General features: G+C 32.6%; 1 protein-coding gene across 2 annotated transcripts in view; it reads left to right on the plus strand.

The window, feature by feature from the left end:
- Positions 1-23,409, plus strand: part of RNGTT (RNA guanylyltransferase and 5'-phosphatase) — a 344,105-nt gene that overhangs the window by 165,180 nt on the left and 155,516 nt on the right. For both annotated transcript variants that reach the window (XM_079146976.1, XM_079146977.1), the window contains exon 12: positions 5,280-5,348. In XM_079146976.1, the coding sequence (XP_079003102.1) occupies positions 5,280-5,348 (69 nt within the window). The remainder of the gene's footprint in view (positions 1-5,279; positions 5,349-23,409) is intronic.

Consider the following 23,409-nt stretch of genomic DNA (forward strand, 5'->3'; position numbering starts at 1 on the left):
TTCTCCTTACTTTCTTAAGGTAGAAGTTAAAGTTACTGATTTGTGACCTATCTTCCTTTTAAGTAGGCATTTAATGCAGTGAATTTTTTTTTTTTTTTACCTGTAAAGTGTGAATCCTTCAGGTGTCAGTCTTTTGTATTTTTTCTTAAGTTCAGAATATTTAAAAAATTTCCTATTGGTTTAATCTTTTATTTATGAATTCTTTAGAAGTATACTGTTTAATTTCTGAGCATTGGGCAGCTTTTCAAATATATTTTTATTATTAAGATCTAATTTATTCATTGTGGTCAGAGAACATACTTTGTATGACTTTAATTTTTAAATGTATTATGTGCAGTTGGGAAAATATGTGTTCTGTTGTTGAGTGGAGTATTCTATAAATGATATTAGGCCAGGTTTTATGGTGATCTTCTAGTTGTTCATATCCATATTGATTTTTCTGTCTGCTGATGTTCTGTAAGTCTTGTCAAGATGTCTTGACTCCTAATGAATACTTTTCTGTATGTTAATTCATTTATTCAGAGAGCAGTATTAAATTCTTCATGTATAACTGAGGATTTCCCTCCTATTTTCTTATCTATTATATCAGAATTTTTAAAAAAGCATTTGAGATTCTTTTAAAAGGTGTACATGCATTTGAGATTACTATAGATTCTTTTGAATTGACTTAGGGTGTATTGTTGCTTTTTATTAATATTTCTTATTCTTTTTTTAAGAGATGAATTTACTTTTGTTTTTCCCTAATTTAAGTCACAAAAGATTTATTTATTTATTTATTTATTTATTTACTTATTTATTTTTATTTTTTACAGACTGCATTTTGATTCATTGTACACAAATGGGGTGCATCATTTTGTTTCTATGATTGTACACGATGTAGAAATATTTCTTATTCTTAAGTCCTTAATTAATGTAAGCCTGTGGAAGTCACCTTTCTATTCTATTCATTACTGTTGGAATTTAACATCTTATTCCATTCTTGTACTTTTAAGCTAGCTGAATCTTTTTTTTTTTTTTTTAATTCAGTGTGGCACTCTTTGTCTGATTGGAGTATTTGTATCATTAAATTTAATACAGTTATTGCTAAAATTTTATTTAAATCTACCATCTTACTACGTGATTTCTCTCATGTAGTTCCATTTTATATTTTCCTCTTTTTTTTGCCATTATTCTGTTAGAGAGTTTTAATTCTACTGTATCTTCATTTTTTTGTTGTATCAGGCATATCATCATTGTTTATATTGTAGTAGTTGTTGTTTTAAGGTTTTTAATCTTCAGTTTTTCATAGCTATTTTATATCAAAATGCATTCTACTGTCATGTGTAATTAAAGGAACCAATTAAAATAACTATATCACTTGATAGTTGGGTTACAAACCATATAATAGAATCATTATATTTTCTCTTATGTATTTCTTCTCCATACATTATTAACACAGTAATACATTGTTTGTGCCCACAGCGTAGTAGTACGTAGGGAGGGAGTAGTAACTGTTGGAGGTGTGGGCTGGCTGGAAGTAAAAGCTAGAAAAATAATATTAAAATATAAAGACAAAAGATAAGAATTATATATTTAAAAGTGGGGGCATTGATGGGTTGGGTAGACCCAATAGGTGTGATCCTAACAAAGAGAGAAGACTGCCAATGCTTTATTTATAGTGGAACACATCAAAGGGTTTCAGTGTGGCAGGCTCTTCAGGAAAACAGGATAAGAGTGGGGAAAACAGGTTGGTTGCCACTTGGCAAGTTACCCCATCTTTGGGTGGCTGTGTTGGAACCTGGGGCTGTGATCTAAGGCAGGGTGCCAGCATGATCTGGGCTTTCTCGAAGAGGGGAATTTCACCCAAGAGTTCCCAGAAAAGTAACCTTCCTTTCTATGTTGGCTTCATCGAACCCATAATTTGTATACAGCTTCCAACAGTTTGTATTTTTGCTTTAGTTAATTACCTTTTTTGTGGGGAGAGTTCTAGGGATGCTTTACCACTGAACTACATTCTTAGCCCTTTTTAGTTTTTATTTTGAAGCAGGTTCTCACTGTGTTGCTGAAGGTCTTGCTAAGTTGCTGAGGCTGGCCTTCAACTTGTGGTTGTTCTACCTCAGCCTTCTAAGTCACTGGGATTACAGACATGTGCCACCATGCTCAGTGTAGTTAATTGCTATTTAAAGAAATAAAAAAAGAGGAATAGGCATTTTATTCTAGCTTTAAACTATTTTTATACTTTCATTTTCTTGTTTTTCTATTTTTTTGTTTCATTACAGGTTTTTTCCCTGTATTGTATTCCTTCTGCCTGAAACTTTTTCTTTTAAAATTCCTTAATTTGTGGTCTGGTAGAAATGCATTTTACAGATTTTGTCTTTTAGCAAAACATCTTTATTGTGTCTTCACTTTTGAAAGTTATTTTCATTTGCTTAAATTAACATTTTTAGATCGACATTGTTTAATTAGTACATTAAAGTTTGATGTTTCTTTATCTTCTGATATTGAGAGTTTCTGATAAGGAGTCTGCCGTCAATCTTATTTTTGTTCTTTTGTGTGTAATTTCCCCATTTCTTGCTGTGGTTAACTATGATATACCCACATGTATTTTTTTCTTACACCCTTCTTCATGTTTTTTCAGTCCATGTGTGTATGTATATGTTTTTGTATTCTTAATTAATAGTAATCTGGGGTCATTATTTTTCCTGATTGTTTTTTTCTGCGCCCTTATATCTTTTCTGTATCACAATGTAGTTGAACAGGTGTTATATAGTTTATTACATTCTCTTCTTGTCTCTCCCTTTTTTGATTTCCAGTTCTGCTTCTTTTCCCTTTTCTTTTTGCATTCAATTAAAAAGAATGCCATACACCTTTCTTCAAATTCAGGAATTTTTTCCTCTGCTGTGTCTATCTGCTGATAATCTCATTGTTTACCATTCACATTTATTAGAATTCTTTTTCTTTGATATTGTCTTTCATTTCTGGAATTTTCATCTGTCTCATTTTTTAAATCTTCCATCTTTTTGCTGAAACTCCATATATGGTTATGCATATTTCAGCTTTTTCCTCAAGATGTTTTAAAATTCTGAGATTATTTTAATGTCTTAATTTGATAATTCTATAACATACTTTTATTTTGTAGCTGGTAACATCATGTTATCTAGACTTGCCAATTCTGTTTTTTTCTTACTGTTACTTAATACTTTGTGTATATAAAATATACATTTTGTTACTTTATATTATATATACATATATATATTCCATTATATGAACTTGAGATGTTTGATAGAAGAATGGGAAAGCTATATTTATTTGCTTTGATGATTACATAAAAAGAACCAATTAAAAATCAAAAGTTAATTTTTTAAAATCTTTTTCCTCTTTTTAGAGGAGATGATTGTGATAGTTGGTGTTTATTGCATCATTGCCTAACATAATTTGTGCTATGATCTTAGCAAGTAGTTTTTTTTAACATCATGTTTAACAAGAAATATCAAGGTCATTCATTTTTTTTTCTTGAATCTTTATTCATCATTAGTTCATGGATATTTGAAAAGAGTTCAGCTTTTATATATATATATATATTTGTGTATATATATATATATATAAATAAATGAGTGTGTGTCTTTTCTCAGTACAAGCATAATTTCAAAAGTTTTTTCCTCTAATGTGTGTGTGTGTGTGTGTGTGTGTGTGTGTGTATATATATATATATTTTTTTTTTGGTACCAGGGATTTAGCTCAGGGGCACATGATCACTGAGCCACATATCCAGCCCTTTTTTGTACTTTATTTAGAGACAGGGTCTCACTGAATTGCTTAGTACCTTCTTTGTTGAAGCTGACCTTGAACTCACAATCCTCCTGCCTCGGCCTCCTGAGCTGGCTAACTGCTTTCTTATTATAATAAAAAGAACAACAACAACAATAAAAACAACAACAAAAACCCCACTAAGGCCAGTTAAAAACGTGTACATATTACATATAAATATAGATTTTACAATTTTATAACTATTTTCGTGTATACAGTTCAGTGGTATTAACTATATTCACATTGTTGTACAACCATCACCTTCATCCATCTGCAGAACTTTTTTATTTTCTAAAACCAAAACACATTAAACTGTAGCTATCCATTCCCTGTCCTCAGTCCTTAGTTTCTGGCAATCACACTGGTCTTTTTCTGTTTTTTGAGTGTGATAAAAGACCATTGCCATTAAAAGGAGATCAGTGCTTTCACAAAGATGTGATTGGGATAAAGGGGATACATAACACAACTTAGGCAAAATTTTGGATACATATTTGAGCCCCACAACTATCCTGAATTTTCTGTTAATTGGCCAGATTCTTGGTAACATGGCCTTACCTGACTGTGAAAGTATACTGTATTTCACCACATAATTGTCACCACCACATTAACGTATATTTATAAGTATTTCGCCTGTAAATCTGCTCTTTAGTAGATAAGACATTGAAAAAACTGTTGATTTTATTTTGTCCTTGTATTTCTCGTAATGAAATTCTTTGCTTAAAAAAAAAAAAAAAGGCGAAAAGCAAGACAAAAAAGAAAGAGTCAAAAAATTGAGGGTTTTTGGAAAACAGTCAACGTGTTTTGGACTGTAATCCTCATGTTTAAACTAGTTTGTGGTTGCAAATTCTTGTCCCCAAACAGCTTCATTGCTGTCTTGTTTTTTATGTGTTTTTATTTTTTTCTCCCTTTATTACTTACTTTTCAGAGTTTCTATTTTCAGTTTATTTTTTGTACATCTTTTTTTCCTTTTGTACTGGCTTAGCAGTGCATTCATAATATCATTTTATTTATTTTATTTTATTTTTTGATTGTCACATGATATTTGTACATATTTATGAGACACAATGTAGTGTTTTAATTCATGTGTATATTGGATAATTATCAACTCAAGGTAATTAACATATCCATCACCTTAAACATTTTTGTTTCTTTAGCGTGAGTACATTCAAAAACGTTTTATCTATTTTGAGACATACAATGTGTTATTATTAATTATAGTCACTCTTTTTATCCATGTTTTTGTGTGTGGTTGAGTTAGGATTATTGTTCAGAGTAACTTATTGAAATAAGAGTAACATTGAAATCTTCATGTATTATTTAAAAAAAAAATCTTACAGTATATTAACCTAGATCCCTCTGTATGCATCTCTCCTATTTTGGTATTTCAATTCTAATGGGTTATATATTATGTTTTTATAGAGCTTATCAAGAAATTCAAATAATTTGAAAGTAATTATTATATTTTTAAAGAATATATGTTATTTATTTTACAGCTACTTGAAGGAAATTTTGCCAAAGAAGTCAGTCATGAAATGGATGGACTTATTTTTCAACCTATTGGAGTAAGTTCAATTGTCTGTTTTTGTATGTTCATATACATATATACATTTGTATAGAAAGTACATTTTCCTCAGTCGTATTTACTTAGGATTGATTATTGCCATGATCACTGCTTTCCCTTAAGGTAAATTGTGCAGTATTAAAGATTTCATTTATATAAAGTACACACACATATATATATGTATATGTGTGTACACATACACACAGTACTAAAATGAACATCAGTTTGCTGTTCACTCAGCTTAAGAAATAGTATTTTTCAAGGAAGTTAATCTTTTAATGTAATTAGTTTTCTTATAATTCTTGCAAAATGAATGTTAATTTGTATTTCTTTACTAGAAATCCACCAGTAGCATTAAATAAGTGCCACAATAGGGAATAACTAATACCTTTAAGTATTAATGTCTTCAAAACTTCTTTTTGCCATAAATGAGTAAAATTCAAAGAGTTGTTAATACCTAAAGAAAAATAGAATTTTCTTGGTGAAAGAAAAATTTTTATCAATTTAATGATCAAATCATGTATTTGGAATAAGTTTCTCAATATTAGCACCATTGATGTATTGGGCCTGATAATGATTTGATTTGCTGTGGGAGCTATCTTATGCATTGTAAGATGGTTAGCAGCATACTTGTCCCCACATAATAACTAGCATTCCTTGTCCCCACTTGATAACTAGTGCTCTGTAGGGCATGTTTTTAAAATTGTGATACAGAGAGGAAAATTAGCACCACCCAGGAAGTTAGTGGTGCAAGTTACTTCAATGCACTGATTAGAAACTGTACATGGGGTCTAGCAGTTTGTGTTTTAATAATCTAAGTGGTTCTGAACATGTTCCACTATGAGAACTACTTACTCTGTAGTAAAGGGTTGTATTTCTTATGTGATCATCTATCATTCGTTGCATTTTGCCTTCACCAACTCTGTCTTTAGAAATGGGTCTGAGCTTGTTGAGAAGTTACATATAAAGATATCAATTTGGGAACTGGAGGAAAGGGAAGGACTCTAACATTGTGAACACTATATTATAGATGTTTTACATGTGCATTAAAACATTTAGACTGTTTTAATGCACATTTAGATATAATGAACTATGTAATTTCCTTTTGTCTTTCTCACAGGTCCCCGGGGGTGGGGGGTGGGAATCTTATGTGGAGGGAGGAGGAAATATAGGAGAACTAGAAGCTGGGGAAAGAAATTATAGAAAATGCTGTCTTAGGCTTGGAAGATGGACATTGGACCTTGAAGTTCCAGAATTTTCTAGGCCTACCCTCCCTAGATTAAAAGAAGTAAAGACTTAATATTAAATATAACAGCAATTACAGAAAAATTAAATTACAGAAAATTAAGTGTGTGAAACTCATTTTTCAAACCTATCCATTTATGCGCTTTGGTGTATGTATGAGAAATACCTGACAAATACATGAGTCTCTTTCTCGGATGTATTGTAAATTCAGTTGATTTGTTATTCTTATACCCATCCCAGTAACTTTATTTTTTTCACAATGACTTTGTAATTGATATCTGGTAAGGCAATTCTGTTTGCTAGGATTTTCTCAAATATTTGTAGACATTTGGTTTAACATATAAATTTCACAATAAGTATGTCCAGTTACCCAAAAATTCTTGTAGAAATAACTTTGAATTTAGATTAATGTGGAAAAAAGCAATGTGTTTACAGTGTTAAACCATCTCAATGAATAAGTTATGGCTCTTTTCAGGTTTTTTCTGTTACCTAATTTAAGTTTTTTATTGCTGTTAGATTGATTTTTAGATGTTTATCATTTTCTATTTATACAGTAAATGGTGTCTTGTTTTCTCTTTATTTGGTACTTCTAGTGTATCATTATACCATTGATTTCTTTTATTGATTAAGCTATCATGATGAATACTCTTAATTTTAGTTTTATATATTAGCCAGAATCTCTGCTACTGAATAAATGTTAACTCTAATTGCATGGAAGAGTGGAAAACAGTATACTTTGTTCTCAACCTCAATAGACAGCTAGCTAAATTTTCTCAATTTAATTATGTTTATGATAGATTTGTTAGATACCCTTTATTGTTTAAGACATACTTATCTTAATGTTCTTCCAAAAGTTTCTTTTGGGGGACTAAAGGCATTACTGCCTTTTCTTTATCTGCTGAGATCATGCCATTTTCTTTTTCATACTTTTCATGTAGTAAATTGCATTGATTTTTCTCATGTTGATCCATCCTTGTATTCCTGGGATAAACACTACTTCATCATGATATATATAATTTTTAAATTATTCCTTTGGATATGGTTGTAATAGTTTCTTGAGGATTTCTACTGTGTTACTTCTTAGTTTTCCCTCTTTTTATATATTCATAATAATGAAGGTTTTATATATATATATATTTTATTTGTCCTAATTTTTTTATTGTAAACAAATGGGATACATTTTGATTCTCTGTACATGGAGTAAAGGCATACCATTCGTGTAATCATAAATTTACACAGGGCAATGTTGTTTGATTCATTCTGCCATTTTTTCCCCCTTCTCCCCCACCCCACCCACCCCTCTTTTCCCTCTATACAGTCCTTCCTTCCTCCATTCTTGCCCCCCTCCCTAACCCTAACCCTAAACCTAACCCTAACCCTAACACGAACCCCTCCCACTCCGCATTATATGTCATCATCTGTTTATCAGCGAGATCATTCGTCCTTTGGTTTTTTGAGATTGGCTTATCTCACTTAGCATGATATTCTCCAGCTGCATCCATTTGCCTGCAAATGCCATAATTTTATCATTCTTTATGGCGAAGTAATATTCCATTGTGTATGTATGCCACAGTTTCTTTATCCATTTATCAATTGAAGGACATCTAGGTTGGTTCCACAATCTGGCTATGGTGAATTGAGCAGCTATGAACATTGATGTGGCGGTATCTCTGTAGTATGCTGATTTTAAGTCCTTTGGGTATAGGCCAAGGAGTGGGATAGCTGGGTCAAATGGTGCTTCCATTCCAAGCTTTCTGAGAAATCTCCATACTGCTTTCCAGAGTGGTTGCACTAATTTGCAACCCCACCAGCAATGTATGAGTGTACCTTTTTCCCCCACATCCTTGCCAACACCTGTTGTTGCTTGTGTTCTTGATAATAGCCAGTCTAATTGGGATGAGATGGAATCTTAGGGTAGTTTTGATTTGCATTTCTCTTATTATTAGAGATGTTGAACATTTTTTCATATATCTGTTGATTGTCCTAATTAATTATACATGACAGTAGGATGCATTTTGACACATTGTATACAAATGGAAGATAACTTCTCATTCCTCTGACTGTACATGGTGCTGAGTCACACCAGTAGAGTAATCGCACATGAATGTAGGGTATTAATGTCTGTCTCATTCTAGTGTCCTTCCTAGCCCCATCCCCCACCCCTCCCCTCACTCCACTCTGCACAATCCAAAGTTCCTTCATTTTCTCCTAACTACCTCCCCCAACCACCACTATGGATCAGCATTTGCTTATCCAAAAAAAAAAAAAAAAAATTGTCCTTTTTTTTTTTTTTTTTTGGATTGGCTTATTCCACTTAGCATGATTTTCTCTAGTTCCATCCATTTACCTGCAAATGGCTTAATTTTATTCTTTTTTAAGGCTGAGTAATATTCCATCGTGTATTTGTACCACATTTTCTTTATCTGTTCATCTGTCGAAGGGCATCTTGGTTGGTTCCATAGTTTAGCTATTGTGAATTGAGCTTCTGTAGACATTGATGTGGCTGTGTCACTGTAGTATGTTAAGTCCTTTCGGTGTAAACTGAGGAGTGGGTTAGCTGGGTCAAATCGTGGTTCCATTCCAAGTTTTCTGAGGACTCTCCATACTGCCATAGTAGTTGCGCCAAGATGCAGTCCCACCATCAATGTATGAGTGTACCTTTTCTCCCACATCCTCGCCAACACCTATTATTGCTTGTGTTCTTGAATTGCCATTCTCACTGGAGTGAGATGAAATCTTAGGGTAGTTTTTGTTTGCATTTCTCTGATTACTAGAGATGATGAACACTTATTCATGTTTGTTGATTGATTATATTTTTTCTGTGAAGTGTCTGTTTAGTTCCTTAGCCCATTTGTTGATTGGGTTATTTGTCTTTTTTGGAATTAAGTATTTTGAGTTCTTTATGAATTCTGGAGATTAGTGCTATATCTGAGGCGTGTATGGTAAAGGTTTTCTCTCATTTTGTAGGCTTTCTCTTCACATTCCTGATTGTTGCCTTTGCTAAGAAGAAGCTTTTTAGTTTGATTCCATTCTATTTGTTGATTCTTGATTTTACTTGTGTTTTAGGAGTCTTGTCAAGGAAGTCAGTTCCTAAGCTCGCATGATGTAGATTTGGGCCTACTTTTTCTCCTATTAGGTACATGTACCTTTATATTTTCTAAAAGAACTCTAAAACTTTTTTTCAGTGTAGTCTAATTTATCAGGTTCACTTTTTACTTAAAAGGATTCCTTCTGAGCACTCTGTTCTCTTAGCTCTACTGCATGACCTTTTGTTTTAATGATTCCATTTTACTGTCTTATTCTGGAAATTCCATTATCTTTCTTCTCTGATCCATCCCCCACTTCTTGAACTATATGTTTTCTGCTTTCTTGGTTTGAGTGATCTTGCAAACCAGATGCAATGTAACTATTCCTTAGAAGGTTTTTGTTTCAGCTATAAACTCAGGAGTCTGTTTTCAGTAGTCTAAAAAGGACTCAGTACCTCCTATGATTTTGACTGACTCAACCTTTTATTATGTATACTGGAGTATTAGCAAAAAGCACAGTAAGTTCTATAGCTCATGATCACTGGTCTACATGTCAGAAATTTCCAGAAGTTTTAGATCTACTGGTAATTTACATATTTTCTTTTATCCTTTTCCTCTACAGTATTGCTATCCTTTTTTCTTCTTTTTAGAGAGATATACTTATTTTATGTCTGTAACTGTTGTAGACTCCCAAATCTTTTATTTCATCTTTAATACCTCTTCACATTATGTATTTCTATGAAGGATGTTGTATTTTAAAATGATCACTAAACTGTATTAAGTTGCTCATCACTTTGTCCTTTTGGACTGTCCTTACTATTTCTTTTTTAATTGTGTCAGATTTGATCCATATTGTTTAATACTTAAGCTATTGTGGTAGATTCTTAATTGCTCTTATGTGTATTATCTTTCCAATCCACCCCAGTTTTTAACCTTATAAACTTATATTTTGGAGAGAGCCCTACTTGGAGGAGACCAGGGCTGAATGATAGAAGGGAGACCAGTGACAACTGATAGAAATACAGTTATGCATTGCATAGGATGTTTCAGTCAATGAAGTACTACGTAGAAGACTGGTCCTATAAGATTATATTGCCTAGTGGTATCCTAAATATCTTAGTTCGTGTAAATTTAGTCTGTGATATTTGTTTATCTACAGAATTGCTTTCTGACACATTTCTAATACTTGTTTCCATTCTTAAGCAGTTCTTAACTATATGACGCAAACCACAAATGTTAGCCACACATATACTTCAAATTTTTCAGCATCCGCACTAAGAAAAATAGAGAGAAACCAATGAAATTAATTTTAACAATATATACTTGTTTAACCTACTATGTAAAAAAAATCACTTAAACATTTACTCAGTATAGAAATTATTTTCATACTGAAATTTAGTAAGAATTTTTTATTTGTAGCACATCTTGAACTTTTTAGTTTTCAAGTGTTTAATGAACATATGTGTCTTGAACATGTGTGTCTTGAATAGTATGGGCATAGATACGTTGACTTCTCATGTCCCCTTTCTTATATACATTCATGGAACTTAATTTATTTGTTGTCTTCTACTTGTAACTCTCTACATAATAATGTTTTTCTTTATTTTCCAGCTGACAGGACAAAATAAGGTTATATTTCCTTATTATTCAAATGAAATAGCTGAACCCGCTGTTCTTCGCCTCCTTCCAAATCATAGTATATAATAATATTGCATGGATTGCTTTTCTACTTCTTATATTCCTCCTTTTTATAATTGCATCCTAGGATTTTAAAGTAACTCCAGTCAAAGGGTCCTCATTCCAGTCTCTAGGTTCTCTGGTACCATTTGATCTCCTTTTGAGGCTACTAATCCAAAAAAGATGTTATATCTCTAAAAAGAGAGGCAGTTTGCGTCTCAATGAGATCTTGGATTCCTGTACATATTCAATCCCTTCTTTGCTTCCTGTTACATAGGTTTTATTGGGGAGTACTTTGCTTTTGTGGAGCCAAAAGTAATGTCCTTTTCCATCTTTCTAATTGAACAGTTGTTATTTAATTGCCAAATGTCTTTTTAGAATGAACATCTACTTAAATGATTATTCTCACAGCAAAACCCATCTCCCTCAAGATGCCTTGCTATTGGCTTACACCAGAAAAGGAAGTTAACCACCACCTCACAAATATCTGACGATTAGGTTTCTGTCTCATAGAAACTATGATCTTTTTAAAGGTAATTAGTCCTTTCTTATTTCTCTTTAAGTGTATAGTGTCTAGGATAGTGGTTTTGGTTCAGTAGGTCTTAGGAAATGTTTGTCTCTGTTTTCCCTTAGCCTTTCAGATTTGACTACTTTTATATTTTACCAAGGTAGGTAAACATCTTTTAAATTGATTGCTGTCTTCCTTGCTACAAATGCATATGTATAATCTATTATGCTATGTCTCTTTTCTTTCAAGAAATTTTTGTTACTTTCTTTAAATTCCCTTTTGTTTTCTTGAAGAATCCTTATACCTCTTCTTCCTGAAACAATACCATCAACTTTGTGCTTCTTGCATTTTCCTGTGAGATTTCCCATTGGTCTCTGGTTATGATAAGCCACTAAATATCTCTTTGATTTTCCTGTACTTCATCTATAAAATACAGGATATAACAGTTTAACTTTGAAATTTCTTTGATGATCATATGATGATGAATGTACATGAATATTAATTAGTACTTAAGAATTCTTTCTGTCAGTGGAAATGCATTGAGTAATGAATTTTTAATAAAAATTCATTAATAAAAGAGGAGGGAACTCTTCTTATTTTACTTTCCTAAAGATAATATATCTCTTAAATGGAAATTTAGATGATTAAAATAGACAGACTTCTTATAAAGTTTGATAATATGAGCATTATGTGACTATATTCTTATTAATTTTTCTCCGGACATCACTCACTTCTTTAGAATGTTCACTTTTGTGTACTTTACCTCCTACATTGTTAAGATTGTACAGTGTATGGAATGGCTCTTAAAAGTATCACATTTCTGAGCGGACATTTTCAGTTTCTTTCAATAATAGTAATTTATCATAACAGATTCATTTATATTTATGAAACATTTGTCTTTTTAGAAAAGATGTTTCAAACTGCCTATTTTGATTAAAGTTTAATTGATGGTAAAGCATTATACTGGGCTACTTATTAGTCTCTGTTTTTTTTTTTTATTTTCCATGAAATTTTAATGTTTCAGTCTTTGTTTCTTGATATGCTTCATTTGTCATTACAATTTCTTATGATCATTTTCTATCTAGTTTCTTATTTCTTCAAAACACACTTTGCCAACTTTAACTCTCAATTTTTACCACTAATATATGCCTTTCCTTGGGTTCATGGTAGGTCCTTTAGTGACTTTTCACCATTAGTGAAACAGCATCTTGCTACACTGATGTGGTATGTAGTCACATTCTCATTCTCTTTAATTCAGTGGTTCTTTTACATTCCTACCATATTTTTTGCCAAACGTTATAAAGGTATTCTAATGTAGGTCTATATTAGCTATGCTATCCAGACTAAGTTCTAATTTAGCATGAATACATTCAGGGTAAGCAGTAGACCCCCCACACCCCCCACCCCCCGTAAAAATTCTTATATTCAATTCTGTAACTTTTGTTATTTTGAAATTATCTTTGTTTTGTAGTTTTGATCTTAGATTCTCCTGCAGGGCTGATTTTCCTAATTTGTACTTACTATGTCTTTATCTTAAATGCTACCACTACAACAATGCTGTCTACTTTCAGACTTTCGATTTGCCAAAACCCCAGGTTGAGATTCTACTTATCTCTTACACAGAAATATATGACTTTTCTGTCTCTTTAAAAAGAAGTGTATACACACACACACACGTTTCCATTAAAATGTGAACTAGAATGACATTATGAAACACTATATTTGAGATAAGAAAAGCAGAATTTAAGACATTTTTCTAATCATTCTTGACTAATGATTTCTCTTAATGGCTTTTAAAGAAGGCATACTTAAGAGTTTTCTCACCTAATTCTTTGGAATTAAAGTTATTGTACTTACATATTTTCATCAAGTTCCTTTTCTTTACCAGGTGAAATTTTTTTTATTGCTATCACATATTCAAAGGAAACACCTTAATTTTCCTTTTCAGCAGTTCTATATCTTCTGTATAAGAAAGTAAGATTGTTGATTACAGACAGGTGTACCATCCAGTGGTGAGAGGATACATGATTATAGCTGATCCAGGGACAAGAAATTAAATGACATTGCCTCATACAATGAGAAATTTAGTTCCATTCCATTTTTTGTTTTTCAGTAAGGTGAAAATTTATTTCTAGTTTTTAATATCTGTGACTTGCTCATGTTTCCATTTTTAACAAAAGAATGGGTCTAATTTTAGACTATTCCTTAAGCAGCATATTTTCTGTAATTATTAATTTCTATCATACCTAATTTTAGGACTAATTATTATTTAGGATAAGTAATACCATTTTCTCTATGATATAAATGGTATACCATTTGTTTTAAGTTGCCACTTACAAATATATGTTTTAGATTTTAGACTGAAATAATTAAAGAAATATAGATTATAGTATGGTGATATTTAAATATGGCAAAAATCATGAGAGCATTAAATAGAAAATATTTTTTTTTTTCTTATAAGTACTAGGAATTTCACCAGAAGGACACTCTAACCTGAGCCATTCCCCCTAGCACTTTTTATTTTTTATTTTGAGACATGTTCTTGCTAAATTGCCCTGGCTGCATTCGAACTTGTGATCCTTCTGCCTCAGCTTCCTGAGTATCATAAGCATGTGACTGTACCTGCCTGAGAGATTAAAATTTAGAGACTACTGTGGTGTGTGTTAGTTAGTATATTAGTTTCCTGTGGCTACTTTAATATCTTACCACAAACTTGGTTGCTTAAGACAACATACATTTATTTTCTTTTGGTTCTGAAGGTAGAAATGTAAAAATCATTTTCATTAAGTTGATATCAAGGCATTGGGAGGGCCATGCTTCCTTTGAAGGCTATAGGAGAAAAAACATTTCCTTGCCTTGTACAGCTTCTATAAACTGTATTCTTTGCATTTCTTGACTTGTGATCCCGTCTTCCATCTTCAACGTCTGGAGTGTAATATTTTGCTTCAGAGGTCACATTTCCATCTTTTATGTCTAATCTCCCTTTACCTCTCTCATATAAAGTTTGCATTTTAGAACTCATCTTGGTAATCCAGGATAATCACCCCATCTCAAGACCCTTAATTTAAGCATACTCATGAAGCTTGCCATGTAAGGTAATACTCAGTTTCTTGAATATCTTCAGGGGGCCATTTTTCAGCCTAACACTGATATTCACAGTTTAGTATGACATTACCAAATAATAACTGTAGCCCCTAATGTCCAGTGTAACTCCTGATTCCATCTTTGTAGGCTTTGTATTCAAAACAGGTTCTAAATGAAAAATTTAGGATCCCCCAATCAGACTAAAATTTTAATAGAAAATTTACCAATATTTAAGAATTTTTCTTCTGGGAAAGTCAAAACTTTAGATAAACTTAGTTTTAGTAATTAAGTGCAGGGTAAGTGATACATAAACTTATGAAAAAATAATACAATGTATTGGAGGTAACATTATTTTAAAAAATGTTAAAGTGTATATAAATTTTGCCCTCTTTTAAACTGGGGGGTAGCCATCCAAATCTGTGGTTCTTTTCTCTGGAATTCTTGTCTGTCCAGAGACTAGTTCTCCAGTCTCTGGCTTAATGGCATTTCCCTGGCTAACTGTATTCATGGAGTAAAGAAGTTACAGTAGATAAACTTTCACTTTACCTTCTGTTTTAAAGAATTTTCTGGACTGAAGCTTCCATCCTTTAGTGTTTTTGTAATAGACATCAGTCTCTTGCTATTTGTCAAGGGTGGAGTAGGGAACCTAGAGGTTTAATGCTCCTGAGATAGATTTTCATCAGACTCATTGTTTTCAGTGTCATGTCTCACCCTGGCAATTCTTCTCAGTTATCTGATCCTTATATTACTTGATTGGATCTGCAGTATTGCAGTGTGTGTAAAGTGCTTGCACTGGCATCTTTTAAAATTTTTTTTTTCAAGTACTTAGTATTCAGTGTCCTCCCTACCCCTAACCTCTATTAACTTCTCCATCTACTTTCTAGCTTTCATAAATGTGTTAACATGTTTTTTCTGCTGTTGTCGGCTTTCCTCCTTTCTTTTTCCTTTTCCATAGGTACCTTTTTTTTTATTGTAAATGTCATTTTAGTGAGGTTTCAAATTAAAGTGAATATAAATGCATGTGCTTAATCTGTCATACCAAAAATCCTCTAAAAATTCTCACACTATAGTTATCCTTCAATAATTCAGCTAAATCAGAAAGGGATTGTTTTGAGTGATTGGACTATCAGTGTGAATGAGTGAGTCCGTCTAAAGTGGAGACGTTCTGATGAAGGGCAGGCAGAGTTTGATGTTAGCTCATTCTCTATCCCTTGGCACCACAGAAATATTATAGGCAAATGAATGTTGAAAGATGAAGAGGATTCCTTGTGCATCTATTTGGAAGAGAATTCCTTCACCAAAATGTGTTTGGTCCTGGTTACTTAAAATTCAGCAAGAAGTTAATTCTTCTATGTTACATTAATTATAATGAACAAATTAAGTCAAATAAAAGATAGACGATGTTAGTATTGTTTTGAATCCTGGAAAAATATTGATGATAATACTAAAAACACTATTTTAAAGTGATAATTCTATTTAGGGCTAACCTCCCAAAATAAGCTTAGAAGCAAATGTGTTTAGGCTTTGATTTTATATTCTGTTTTTAGGGATGCACCCAGAATGGCACATAGTTTACTTGCTACTTTTATAAGAAAAAAGGGGAGGGATAACCCATCACTGATTTAATCAAGAAAATAAAGCTTAGGATATTTCTATGTGTTTGTAATGAAATGTAGCAGTATCTGATTTTGACTAAAACACAGAGCAGCCATTAACAATCATCATGGAAGCCCTGATTCAAACAAAGTAAAAGAAATTACATTGACAGAAGTATAGAATTTCAGAGCTGAAAAAGGTACCTTCAGGATTTTCTAGTCCATTGGTTTCCAATCCATAATCTCTAGAATACTAGGTTTCTGTGAACTGCCTCAGGGGTACCACATGAAGACATAGGATACTAGGTAAATATTTTGCTTGTATTACAGTGGCCTTGATTTTATTACTTCTATATGTTGTACTTCTTGATAAAACTATATTTTTAAAAGGGCTTTGCTGGCTAAGTAAATGATGTTGAAGAATCTCTTTTTTAAGAGGTTGCCAGTGACTGCCACTGAAAAACCAAGATAATTTTCAACCTTGTTTTTCACTGATCCTCTAGTATTAGTTTGTAATGTTGTCAGCTCTTTCTTGAGATACTGTCTTCTATGACTTCTGTGATACCACATGGTCCTGATGCTCTTCTAGTCTTTTGCATTTCTTTTCTATCTCAATTCAAGCACTTCATCCTTTACTGGTCATTGAAGTTTAGAGTTTCTTGAAGCTTGGGACCCTGGACCTTCGTTCTTTCTCATGTTCTACTCTCCCTTTAGGAATCTCATTCACATCCACGATATCTGGTTGCCTACCTTGATACTGCTACAAGAAACACCAGAAACTCAATATATTTTAAAGCTGAACTCTTTTCTACTCCCAAAACTACCAAGTAAGCAAATATACTAACTGTATAGCCCGGCCCTTTTCTACCTCAGTTACTTACATCAGAGATGTAGCTGTCATCTTTGTCACCTTCTCCTTTCCCTATCAAGTATTACTTTATATTCTAAGCATCTCTTAAAAGCATCCCTTTTCTCTCCATTGCCACTGTTAAAACATTAATTCAACTTGCTTTCCTTCATTGCCTCTTGCCTGGAAAATTGCAGTGGTATTCTAACTGGTCTTGCAACATCTACTCCTTCTCTTTCCAGTCTTCATTCTATATCCAGAGTGGTCTTCCTTAAACTATAGTACATTCCGTTTATTTTCAGGTTAGAGACCAAAATTAGATTTGAAGTCAGTTGGTTTCTTTCTCCCTCTCTTCCTCCCTCCCTCCCTCCCTCCCTCCCTCCCTCCCTCCCTCCCTCCTTCCTTCCTTCCTTCCTTCCTTCCTTCCTTCCTTCCTTCCTCCCTTCCTTCCTCCCTCCCTCCCTCCCTCCCTCCCTCCCTCCCTCCGGGGATTGAACCTGGACCTCACACATGCTAAGCATGCACTGTACCACTGAGTTATACTTGCAGCCCCCGCATTGTTTTCTTTATCATATGCTGCCATTTGGTTTCCTTGGTGTTTAATGATTTTCTAAAAAAATAACTTTAAATTTAAAGGTGACTTAATTGTATTATTCATAAATAACATATCTTAATTTGATATATTTTGTATGCTATAACAAAATACCCTAAACTTGAATGGTTTATAAATAACAGATTTTTATTTTTTACAATTCTGGAGGCTGGAAAGTCCAAGATCAAGTTGTGTACAGATTCAACATTTGGTGAGGACCCACCTCTTGGTTCATAGAGGATCATCCTCATAGAGGATCATCCTCTCAGTGTTCCATGTGAAGGAACTCTCCCAGGTGTTTTTTACCAAGAATGCCAATACCATCATAAGCAGCTTTATGAGCCAATCACATTCCAAAAGGCCTTATCTTCTAATACCATCACATTGGAGTTAGGTTTCTACCACATGAATTTTTGGGGTAAACAAACATTCAGTCTACCATATAGTGTTTTTTTGTTTTTTGTTTTTTGTTTTTTTTTAATTTGAAAGGTAAGCTGTATGTGACAAAATATTTAAATATTTTGAGAAAAAGAAAGTTGGTATTTTCTTTGAAAAGAAAAGAATTAGCTGCTTATTTTCAGTATAAACCTGTATTCTTCCTTAGGTTCAGAACTTCATCAAACTGAAATGATCATTTTTAAGAAAGAACCACTTTCAAATTGAATTTTCTGTCTTATGTCAGTGTATATCATAAACCAAATAGGTTTTATTAGACTCCTTTATTTATATATTTTCCAGTTCTGTGATTTTATTGCCATTTCGAATTTCTTCTTTTGTGGTTTCTTTAAAATGAATATTTTGAAATGATAGACATTTTAATGTTATGGGTAGTAGATATTTTACTTGATAGCTACTAGGTCATGTAATATAATTTACAAAGTTGATAATAACATTAAATATTGTTTGCCAGCTTTTACAAGGGAATTTTAATCGTGATTTATGTAGCATATTAGGCTTTTACTTTTGGTAATAACAGAATGAATTAATTTTCAGCCTTTTAAGAATCACTTTTGATATTATTTTTATCATCTGCAGACACTTATGTTTCCAAACAAGAATTTTTATGCCATTAATAATCCATCATTTATTGTTATATTGTGTGCATGTATGAATATGTAACAAAAAATTCCAACATTATGTATAACTATAATGCAGCAATAAAAATGTGGGGAAATAATCCATTCAATGAAATATAGACAATTATATATGGTGGATTGCATAATCAAGGTAAGGATAGAAATATTTAAAGTATTTTTGTTCAATTAAAAAAAATCTACCAGTAAAACGTATAATTGTTTCTGGATTGAGTATTTACTCTCAAGCAGTAGTGATATAATTGTTTTTTAATGTTTTCATTACTATCTTGATTTTCTCTAAGGTGGGTTAGATTGTTTTTATGTCTCCGGCATTAATCAGTTGCATGTAAATTTATAGTCAGCTTTGGTTTTAATATTATATTCTTGTGAAATACTAATATTTTTATTAAATCTCTTCTACTGCCATGTATATTGACTGTTATGGATAGATTGTAAAATGAAAATTGGAATTAGTCTAATACCTTGTCTTAAAGTACATGACGAATTAGAGTGGCTTTCCTCTGTAGCAGTGATGGTGTTACCATGGTGAGAGCTTCTGTTTCCATGACATTTGCTTGCATATTTTGATAGGTCTTCAATTGAAGAAGGGCTCTGTTTCTTGGCAGACTGGGAAAGTGTCATCTTTTTCCAAAATGTGTTATTTTTTATTGAAAAAATATAATAATTTCCAGGGAATTGTAATAGTGAAATGCCATAAAGGAAAATACACTTCATTTATTTAAAGTTTTTTTTTCTTATTGAACTTTTAAAGTACAACAAAATTTCCTTAGCCCACTTTGTGTAAGGTAGAAGAAGAATATCATTTTCTAGTTTTCTTAATAAATAAAATATGTTTTCCAGTGTATTTTGACAAAAAGCTACAGATGATAAATTTGTAATCATTCTCAACTGGCTAGAGGTATATAATTTTACTGTATAATTAAAAGGAATTGGTAATGGTGATATATTGGTGGAAAAGAAAGGCAAACTAATTGAAATAAGAATTTCACACAAATGAATCATTGAATTCCTTGAAGAAAAAAATGGAGTACAAAATCAGTTCTTATGTAAATGATATGTATTAAGCACTTAATAAATTAGGGATGATTCTGTTTGTTGATAACAGTTAATGTTGAAATACTAGTGATAGGCATTTTAAAAAATTTGTGTTTTATAGTGGTATGTTTTTAATTTCAGTCTTTTACTAGATACATGATCCAGAAATTGTAACATGTATTAAGAAATATAGAAGTTTCCCTCTCATGCTTCCTCCCTCCCCCAGTTAGTTTTATATCTATACTTCCATGGTTTCTTTATGCATTTATAAGCATACATTCTTATTCCTTTTGTAATTTCCAAGAAAGGTAGCATATTATTTTGTAATTTATTTTTCAAAGTTTGTTCATGTATATTTTAAAATGTATATTTCATTAGTGCTCTGATGTTAGCATCTGGGGACAAAAGAGAATCATAGCAAAAAAAATATAATTTCTTATTGACATCTCCTATTCCTTATCTTACAACTGTTTCAAATTTTAGAAGAAAATATTTAATAGGGCACATTTTGCCAATTTAGAGTCTGAAAATGGATTTTTCCTTTTGTTGTTAAAGTTCAGAACTGTAGTGGCTCTTTCTATGGTAGACCAATTTGTTTTGTAAGCGCTAATACCAAAATAATCTGTGAAATGTACTTATTTACACAAGTTGTTCTTTCTGCCTCAACTATTTTCTTTTTTCTGTGTTACTCTCATTCTTTTTGAGTATTTCATTAGGTGTGCTACCTTAGGGAGCATGACTTCCCAAGGGCTTTGAGGCCATAGTTGATTTTTAGTTATGTTTAAAACTTCTGCTTCTTTCACTAGACTAAGTATTATGAAGGCAGAAACTGTGTTTACAGTAATACTTTTAGTACCTATAAAAGTATATTCTCAGGGATGAGTATTCAGTACTGTGTTTTACATTAAGCATTCTGAATGTCTTAGTCCCTCCATTTTGCTGTACTTTCTGTTGTATCTATGTACTCTCATCTTTTTTTGCCTTTATAATTCTTAGCTTAAAATATATTTCCTCTGGGAAGCTTCTATTAATGTTTCTGATCATATTTCCCATGCTATCATAGCATGCTAAACTTTATATTTTGTTAGGTTCTTCACAGTTTATTGTAGCTGTTTAATTTGTCTGAAATCTTGCATTGTTTTTATCTCTGGCCTCTTGCACAGAAGTAGACACAGACCTAGTAGTTTATTGATAAGATATTTTGGGGGGTTTGGCTGGGGGAATGAATACTTACTTCAGGCCAGGGGATGATTTTGCTTTTTTTTTTAATTTAAATTTTTAAAAAAATTTTTACAGACTGCATTACAATTCATTTCACACAAATGGGGTACAACTTTTCATTTCTATGGTTGTACACAATGTAGATTCACACCATTCATGTAATCATACATGTACATAGGGTAATACTGTCTCATTCTACTATCTTTCCTTCCCTCACTCCCTCCCACCCCATTTTCCTCTACACTATCCCAAGTTCCTTCATTCTTCTCTTCCTGCCACCCACCACCTCCCTCCTTATGTATTGTCATCCACTTAATTGGAGAAAACATTAAGCTTTTGGTTTTTTGGGCTTGGCCCATTTCACTTAGCATGATATTTTCCAGCTTCATCCATTTATCAGCAAATGCTATAATTCTTATTTATGGCTGAGTAATATTCCATTATGTATATATACCACAGTTTCTTTACCCATTCATCAGTTGAAGAGCATCTCAATAGGGGGTGTTTTTGCCCCAAGAGGATATTTGGCAATAGCCTGTCATTTTTGGTTAATGCTGGAAAGGGAAGTGCTACTGCCATCTAGTGGGTAGAGGCTGGGGATGCTGTTAAATAGCCTACAATGCACAGGACAACTAGCTGTAACAAAGAATGATCCAACTCAAAATATCCGTTTGGTCAGGGTTGAGAAACCTTGATGTAAACAAATCTAGTGGTAATAAACAGAAAACAGGGTGAGATATTAGTCCTTCTGTGCTTCTATCAACTTAATAATTTTAAGCAAGTTCAAAGTGTGAGCTTCATCTATCTCATTTGTAAAAATATAGTAATAGCACTGTGGTTCAGACAGGGTAAACCAGTGGTACAAGATAGAAGATTCAGAGACATATGTACAGTTATCTCATACTAGACAAAGGTGCCAAAAACTTACAATGGAGAAAAGATAGCCTCTTCAACAAATGGTGGAAATCCATATGCAGTAAAATGAAATTAAACCCCTATCTCTCACCCTGTACAAAACTCAACTCAAAATGAATCAAGGATCTAGGAATCAGACCTCAGATCCTTCACCAAATAGAAGAAAAAGTAGGCCCAAATCTCCGTCGTGTTGGCTTAGGACCAGACTCCTTAACAAGACCCCCATAGCACAAGAAATAAAAGCAAGAATCAATAAATGGGACAGATTCAAAGTAAAAAGCTTTTTCTCAGCACAGGAAATAATAATGTGAAAAGAGAGCCTACAGAGTGGGAAAAAATCTTTTTCACACACACTTCAGGCAGAGCACTCATCTCCAGAGATTATAAAGAACTTTAAAAACTTTACACCCAAAATACAAAGAACCCAATCAATAAATGGGCTAAGGAAATGGGCAGACACTTCACAGAAGAAGATATACAGGTGATCAACAAATATATCAAATATATGCTCATCATCTCTAGTAGTTAGAGAAATGCAAATTAAAACCACCCTACGATTTCATCTAACTCCAATTAGAATGGCTATTATCAAGAACACAAGCAATAATAGATGGTGGCGTGGATGTGGGGAAAAATGCACATTCATACATTGCTAGTGGAGTTGTAGATTGGTGCAGCCACTCTGGAAAGCAGTATGGAGATTCCTTAGAAAACTTGGAATGGACCCACCATTTGACCCAGCTATCCAACTCCTTGGTGTATACCCAAAGGACTTAAAATCAGCATACTACAGTGATGCAGCCACATCAATATTTATAGCAGTTCAATTCACAATGATTTTACTTTTGACAGCATCTGGAGTTATTTTTGGTTGTCATTACTGTGGGGGTAGTAGTCTTTGCTACTGGGCATACCATAAAGTTCAAGGATGCTGTTAAAACCTACAATGCACAGAACAGTCCTCACAATGAAGATTTACTGTCAGTAATGTCAGTGTATTGCTGTTGAAGAACCCTGCCTTAGACTTGGATTTAGTTTTCACTTCTTTTTATCTTAGATTTATACATTCATAAAATTTTAAAAACTTTTGAATTTACTGCAACAGATGATGCCTTAACATTTTCTTCTTTTTAATTTTTTATTTTTGACATTATTTGTACAAATTGTTTATATTTAAGTTATATAATTTGATATTTTGATTTTACAAGGGTGAAATGATT

This window comes from Sciurus vulgaris, assembly GCF_902686455.1.
Source record: "Sciurus vulgaris genome assembly, chromosome: 7".
NCBI lineage: Eukaryota > Metazoa > Chordata > Mammalia > Rodentia > Sciuridae > Sciurus > Sciurus vulgaris.